This window comes from Panicum virgatum, chromosome 1N (assembly GCF_016808335.1).
Source record: "Panicum virgatum strain AP13 chromosome 1N, P.virgatum_v5, whole genome shotgun sequence".
Taxonomy (NCBI): domain Eukaryota; kingdom Viridiplantae; phylum Streptophyta; class Magnoliopsida; order Poales; family Poaceae; genus Panicum; species Panicum virgatum.
The window spans coordinates 52,133,182-52,141,008 of NC_053145.1; the positions used below are offsets into that span (position 1 = coordinate 52,133,182).

The 7,827-nt window shown below is 44.7% G+C and overlaps 2 protein-coding genes across 2 annotated transcripts; both read right to left on the minus strand.

Annotated features, from left to right (window-relative positions):
* Positions 1–1,734: 1,734 nt before the first annotated feature.
* On the minus strand, positions 1,735–2,697 carry LOC120653645 (putative protein phosphatase 2C 24). The gene has a single exon (XM_039931344.1). It carries the CDS (start codon positions 2,695–2,697, stop codon positions 1,735–1,737), a length of 963 nt encoding a protein of 320 aa, XP_039787278.1.
* Positions 2,698–3,590: 893 nt separating this feature from the next.
* Positions 3,591–5,448, minus strand: LOC120656553 (zinc finger BED domain-containing protein RICESLEEPER 2-like). Its single transcript, XM_039934673.1, has 3 exons — positions 4,098–5,448; positions 3,933–4,022; positions 3,591–3,664 (listed from the first exon to the last, which is right to left on the minus strand). The coding sequence occupies exons 1-2, from the start codon at positions 4,723–4,725 to the stop codon at positions 3,934–3,936; spliced, it is 717 nt and encodes a 238-aa protein (XP_039790607.1). The 5' UTR covers positions 4,726–5,448; the 3' UTR covers positions 3,591–3,664; position 3,933.
* Positions 5,449–7,827: the final 2,379 nt, after the last annotated feature.

Genomic DNA, 7,827 nt, shown 5'->3' on the forward strand with positions numbered 1-7,827 from the left:
GAACCAGAAGTCCATGATGAGATGTGTGATGGTCAATATTGGGAATCCTGCATTCTGGTGTTTGGCAGTTTGCGGTCGTGAGGTGGAAAGCTGAACTGGACCACACCCTCCTTTTCCGTTCGCCATTTTCTGTTTTGCTCGGACGTCGACTGCAGGGCGACACCGTGACCTCTAAAGACAGCTCGTTTAGCTGCATTTTTCTGTTACTAGTTGTCATGGTGATACCGATTTGAATTTTGTATTATTACAACACTATACTATTGACGTGATACCAAAATGATCGGTCTAAGTTTGTTTGTGCCAATAATATAGTAGCAATAGGATTATTATCAGCTAACCTACAATGGACTACTGACAGCTGTAAGCCTGTAATTCGCACGGGCGCGGCACATGCGTACTGCAACGGCTACTTTTCCTACACATTTTCCCCCAACGCTGAGCATGGTCGAAAACAGCAAAATTTGCCCTCACATCGCTCCGATCACGACGCTGACGGGGCAACGAACGCCCATGTTGTCCAAAAGCCCGTCCAGCGACCACCACAACGTCACCGGGCGCGATCCTGCCGCCCCGGAGCACGGAGAAGCCGCTGCCCGTCCAGCGACCACCACAACGTCACCGGGCGCGATCCTGCCGCCCCGGAGCACGGAGAAGCCGCTGTCGCCGATGTATGCCCGCCGCTGTATGCCCTCTCCATACTTCGGGGTCTCGCCGTCGCCGGGGAGGGAGAGGATCCGCGCGGGTGCTCTCCATGAGGCCGCGGGAGAAGAAGAATGTACCGCACGGATCTCCATGAGGCCGCGGGAGAAGAAGAGTGTAAGTTCAGGAAAACGGCTAAGAACCACTCTACACGTTGAATGCACCACCCCTGCTAATTAACTCTCTTGCACTTTCGTAACCGGAGTTAACTAGCTTCCTCAAGCCACCTATTTAATTTGGTCTAGCTCACTTTGCCTCTCCAATATAAGACTAAAGTTGTTCTCCCTAGCACTTTGCACATGTGCACAAGACCTATTTGACCCAACATGCCTTTTTGGGCTGGGCTGTTACAGAGAACGCACTGGCGTCCGCGCCGCGCAACATGTACGCGCCAAACTCGTCCGTCACGCCGAAGACGCTCGTGTGAACCGAATCTCTTTCGTAAGCTTTACACGTATGTACCTTCTACTTCTTCCCTTTCAAATTCTAGATCATTTTAGAGCTCGTTTGGATCAAAGGGGCTTAAAATAAGCTCTAGAGAATCTTATCGTTTAGAAGTATTTAATAAAATCTGTACAAAACTACTTGCACCTATGCTAATTCGCAAGACAAATCTAACAAAGTAAATTAATCCATAATTAGCGGATAATTACTGCAACATCACTATAGCAAATTATGAATTAATTAGGCACATTAGATTCGTCTCGCAAATAAGTCTAGGGGTTATGGAATGAGTTTTATCAGTAATCTACATTTAATACTCTAAATATAAAGATTCCGTAGGGCTTATTATAAGCCTCTGGAATCCAAACAAAATCTTAGTAAATCTAGATGTTTAAATTTTTACTATATATTTAGATATAGTGCACACCTAGATAGATAATAAAAATATATATCTAAAATCTATATATATTTAGATTTATCAAAAGGATTTATAATTTGAAATAAATGGATATTGAACTAGCAGTGAATGCCTTGCTTTAAAGAAACAAAGGTTCTTTTTTCCCGCTGTCATATGAGCGATCAGTCTGTGAGCTAATTCTTCAGACAAATGCCATCCTTAGATGATGAGTTCTTCGAGACAATGTACGCAACGATGACCGTTATGTCATCCTCCTTCCCACCGTAAGTTCCCTCCCCGTATGCCTTCCTGTATCCGAGACTGAACGGCGAGCACGCCCGCTCGCTTTTCGACACGCTGTAGGCAATGCCCGCGATGATGTCCGCCGTGTTCTTGGGCGAGAAGCCCAGCTCGGTGGCCATCTGCACGGCGCGCGCGAGCTGGTCGTCGTGCACGTTGTCGAACAGCCCGTCCGTCCCGGCCACCACGACGTCGCCGTCCTTCACCGGCATGGCGCCGACCTCCGCGTCGGTGAGGCTGTCTCCATCGCCATCGGAGTTCAGCTGGTACGGGCAATTGAAGCGGTGCTGTTGCACTGCCGAGCGGTGCACGATCCTGCCGCGCCGGAGCACGGCGAAGGCGCTGTCGCCGATGTACGCCCACCTGAGAGTCGAGCGGTCGAGCGACAGAACAACGGCCGTGGACGCCCCCGGCGTGCCTTTGATGACCGTCGTCTCGTACGCCCTCTCCAGCACGCCCGCCGGGCGGAGGCGGCGGATCTTGCCGGCCCTGGCCGCCAGCTCCACCTTCGCCAGAGCGCTCGCCATGAGCTCTCGTGCGAAGGCGCCGGCGTCCACGCCGTAGTCGCGGTACCCGCCGACCCCGTCCGCGACACCGATGAAGCCGGCCTCGGCGTGCCCGAAGTGCGCGTCCTCGCCGTGCTGCGGCAGGACACATGCCGCCCAGTCCATACGCAGAGCGCACGGCCGCTCCTTGCCGCGACCATGGCCGGCCTCCCGCGCCGACGGTGCGTGTTCGGTTCCCAGCGTTAGCAACACTCGGGTGACGAACTTGAAAACGCTCACCTCCGGGGTTCGTTTGTTGATCTCGCTTAGCGTTTCCTGGATCTGCTCCAAGGTTTCCATTGCTCTCGTCATCTTGGTCGCCTTTTGTTTTGAGTTGCTTGAGATACACCTAGCAGTATATATATATGCTGCCGGTGTGCATAAAACAATTTCCCTAGCAGGAGTTGATTTCTAGTCAAATTCGGATTGGGCCTAGATATCTTCAGAAATAAAACTGATTTCTTGTCAGATTCGGATTGGACCAAGACACCTTCAAAAATTAACAGCATTAATCTGCATTTCGAAGAAAAAAAAGTGCACACAGAGTTCTTATATTATTCGAAAATAAACTGCAACGATGAATCCTTGCCGGTCCGGTTCTGTTCAAGAAGATTTCCATGAAACTAGTTCGTACTGCTAAAAAATGGACAGCAGGAAGCAATGAAACCTAGCACGTATAAATCAGTTCGTACTGCTAAAAAATGGACAGCAGGAAGCAATGAAACCTAGCACGTATAAATCAGTTCGTCTACATCGCAGATCAGATCGACGAGACAATGAACGTGACGAGGACGGTGATGTCACGTTGCCGGTGGGCAAGCTTTGGATATACCCGCAGCATTTCCTACCCATACCTATGAGTTAATTATCCAATTATTATCCTACCCATAACCTGCCCACTTCAATTTGCCCATACCCATTGGGTAACGGGTAATATAGAATGGATATGGGTAATCGTGCATCAAACACAGAAGCAAGCCGTGGATGTACAGGACACATTATTGAGACTTTTGAAAACAAGCTAAACCTGGAGCGCACCATGTTAGGCAGCCATGTAATAATCGCAACGTGCATCTCCATGGGTGGATATCAATAACAACAGATTCAATCTGTATCTTACAATGCGAATATTATAGAAGTGTACAACAGTAAGCTTTTACATTATCCTCTCCATACAGAAACTAACTACTAGCAAGATTCATGTCGAGCCACTTGACATAGAGCATGCCACTTGCAATGTCCACAAACATTGTACCAGATCTTTCTTCTTCCTTGATTGCTGAAACGTTATAATATTGTCAGCTTAGACAAGGGTAAGGCACATTTCAAACAAGGTATATGAAACCACAACACTACAAAATGCAGAATTTCAGATCGACGAGGACACAAAGGTCTGATTCTATACTTTGGTAGCTAGACTGATATGCTGAAATATGTGAGACTCACTTTCACAAATGTCAACAGCTCAGTGTATAATATTGAATAAAGCAATCTAGTGCCATCAGAGTAGGGTGAAACATGCATGAAATAAAATAAAGTTAGAAAACCTTAATCACCATCAGTTTGATCTTCCTGATTTTGAGTTGCTACAAATGATTCATAAGCAGGTATGCTATCTTCAACAACTCTCGGCTCAACTGTTTGAAATAAAATAAAGTTAGAAAACCTATATATAAGTACCAAAAATATTATTTAGGAGTAGAAATATGCACCTGGTATGCGACCCTTGAGCCAATCATGTGAACACATTATAGACTCAATTGTTTTCGGGAGCAGGTTGCAGCGATAATCATCAAGTATTCTCTTAGCAGAACTGAAAATTGACTCAGAGGCCACGGTTGAAAGTGGAATACTCAATATATCACGAGCCATCCGAGAAATGATTGGATATTTTGGACCATTAACCCTCCACCAAACCAGAATATCAAAAGAACTATTGCCAATTCCAGGAGAAGACGGGTCTTCAAGATAGATCTCCAACTCTGATTTACTATGACGACTTGAATTGCTCTCATATATAAACTTCTCTAGTCCCAATCTGGTTGCAAACAAAGTAGATGATGACTGTGTTGAACTAGGTATTGTTGCCTCAAAATTCCTTGATGAGTTACCATCTGATGATGCTTGGGAGGCTTGACTTGCATATTCATTAAACAACTCAAGGAATGATTTTCTTGCAGATTCAATTCTTAGATCAGCCACAAATGGATCATAAAGCAATTTGTAGTAGTACTCAATGGATTTCATTTTGTAGCGGGGGTCAAGAATTGTTACAATTTCTAATAATTTATTTGCAATGTCCCAATATTTCTCAAACTTATCCACCATCGGTACAGCCATTGATGCAACAAATGTGTCAACGCTGAACTACCACTCACGGAGGAGAAGATAAATTCCACAGAAATAATTGAAGTACAGACTTAAAGTGGGATATTTTGTACCTAAAACTCTTTTTGTAACCTCATAGAAGACCTTCAGGCAATCTGCTACACAATGAATATTCTGCCAGTCCTCCTTGGAAGGTAAGAACTTGTATGAGCTATCGCATTCATGCAATCTATCAAAAGCATCACGGAATTTCATAGCTCTTTGAAGCATAAGAAAAGTAGAATTCCATCTAGTTGGGACATCAGCTTTGAGAGATAAATTAGGAGCGTTAACTTGTTGCGCGATTAGCTTGAATTTTTCCTTTCTTGATGTGGATCCATTCACATACTTGACAGATTCTCGGATATTCCCTATAGCTGAAGAAATGACACTCAAACCATCTTGGACAATTAAATTCAGCACATGAGCAGCACAACGAATATGAAAGAGATTTCCATCCAAATGCAAGGCTTTCTTTGACAAGAGAAATTTCTTCAAATCTCGGACCACAACATTGTTCATAGTGCAATTGTCTAGTGTAAAAGAAAATATTTTTCTATCTAAATTCCAAGGATATAGCCTACTGATGATTTTTTTTTGCAATATGCTCACCCGTGTGGGATACCTCTACATGTGCAAATCCAATGAACTTATTATGCAAATTCCACTCATCATCAATGTAGTGTGTTGTGAGACTCATATAGCCACTCATTTCAGTGTGAGTCCACATGTCAATGTTAAACTGAAGCGACATGATTGTTTCTCAAAGAGTTGGTACACTTTCAACTTCTCCTCCTCATAAATCCTCATACAGTCATCCTTTAGAGTAGTTCTATGTACCAGTTTGAATGAAGGTTGCAGATTGTAGAGGAATATTCTAGTATAGTAGTGTTCATACATGTTGAAAGAGTAACCATGAGCAAGAACCATTCTAGAAAAATCATCGCGGCTGCATTGCTGATCAAAGATAGGAATATCTAACTTTGGACTACCGAATTTTCTTCTCTTTGACTGAAGCTTAGAACAGACTCCAATGTGGTACTTCAAATGGTTTGTTCCAGCTCTATTACCAGCCACAAAATCTTTTTTACAACGCTTGCATATTGCTTTATAAGTGCCATCATCTAGCATAGTCAACTCAAATTCTTTCCAGACAGTTGACCTCAATTTTTTATTAGCAAGCAAAATTTCTATACTAGCATCTTCCTCTAAACTTGGTTGTATCAAACTAGAAAAGTAAAAGAAAGACATATTCAGCAATGGACAAGAAAATAATAATATACTAGGAGCTGAAATTGAAGTGATTGCATTTAAAGTATAAGAAAAGCAGTTGTGTGAAAACGAATCCTTACTTGAGGTTGACACCTTCAGAGCACATGTTAATTGAGATGTTTTCCCTATCTTCTGTGCCATCTGAGCTTCCAACAATCCCATGAGAGCCCATCCCATGAGCTTCCATTTTGCCGCTGCATACAAAATTTAATTAGCCATTGCATATCCAGTTCATAAGCTAACATATTCAGAGATTAATAGCAACCCTTGTCCAGCCAAGACAAGGAACTGCAAGTCCAGATACATCATCGGTAGCTAACAAGCCTGATTTTGTGATCATGATTCATAGTTGCATTCACAGTGTCGGTGCACGGATGGCATGGTAGACATTGTTCACCCCTTAGCTATCCTGCTCTTGCCAAGGCTGCTGCTTCTGCACTACCACAGCTGCAGGCGCGATCATGCAAGTCCGAAATTTTGGCTCGTCCCTAGGGGAGTCATGGGCAAGGAGTGCAGTGTTATGTAAGTTGTGACATGAAGGTGTTATTGCAAGTGGTTTAGGGGTTCTGTAGTGCAGCACTCTTTGTACAGAGAAGCAGAAAAAAGCTGATCTTTACATGAGGCAAATAAGTGAACCACAGTTAAGTGCTAATGGCTGGTGAGCATGCCGTGAACCAGAAAACGTGGGTCTAGCAAATGATTGATGCAGATCGAGTCCTTTGGAAGGTAAGCAGGCGTCAGGTGTCACGAACAGTTAGGTGTAGACGGCTTCAATCCCTATGGCCGCGCTTCCAACAATCCCATGAGGAAGCTGGAGGAAGAGGATACGAAGGAGAGTATTTCTGAATCTTCTCAAGACAGTAAAGAAAAAAGCTCTGTCTAGACAGTTCTGTCAGTATCCTGATGGTGCATCAAGTGATGTAGGAGTGCATAAATATCATCTGCTCAACTAGCCAATAAGGTTTAAGAATAGAAAGCCACGACAAAGCTAATACTGATGGCAAAGCTCTATAACATTCGGGTATGTACTCTATGATGCACCCGATTCTAAATTGCTCTTTCTTACTTCCGTGTGCTGAATCTTGTTTGCATTGTTCAGTTGTGGACAGGTTCAGACAGGTTCATTTCTGGGCAGTGCTGCGCCCAATGGTCTGCTTGGGCTTGGTATGGACAGCAAATCAGTTCCAAGTTTGCTAGCAAGTGAAGGAGTTACTGCCAATTCCTTCTCAATGTGCTTTGGAGAAGATGGACACGGTAGAATCAATTTTTGACTGGCGTGGCAATTCCTTCTCAATGGCAAAGCTCTGTAACTACCATACGTGCTGCACATAATATTGACTGAGCGATGGCCGATCCATCTAATTGCCACGGCAACCCCCACGGCAAGCAGATCCACGCGGCCCAAGAACTATAAATTCGCAAGGAAGAATTGGGGTGTTAGGGTGTGGGATCTTAACCTGCTGCTGCTTGGCGGCCTGCTCCTTGAACTTGCTCGCCTGCTGAAGAATCAGGATCCACGGCAAGCAGATCCACGGAATTTGAATCAGGATCTGAAGAATCAGGAACTGGATGGGGAAAGAAGGTGGAAGCAAACAAAAATACAAGGAAGAAGATGAGGAGTCTATACCGGTGGCAATTGAGGATCGGTCTACGGTGCCAGCCTCGCAGGAGAAGCTTCACGAGGTCGCCCGCTGCGGCGGCCCGCGGCCGGGATCCTTCGTAGAGAATAGTTTGGGTAACGGGGAAGGATGGATAACCACAGTAATACCCTCCCTGTACCCTCCTCACAAATGGGTATATCCA

Coding starts and splice junctions, on each gene's coding strand:
- LOC120653645 (XM_039931344.1), bottom strand. CDS start 2,697: ATGACGAGAGCAATGGAAACCTTGGAGCAGATCCAGGAAACGCTAAGC.
- LOC120656553 (XM_039934673.1), bottom strand. CDS start 4,725: ATGGCTGTACCGATGGTGGATAAGTTTGAGAAATATTGGGACATTGCA. Junction 4,023..4,097: donor GCTCAAGGGTCGCATACCAG/GTGCATATTTCT, acceptor TATTTCAAACAG/TTGAGCCGAGAGTTGTTGAA.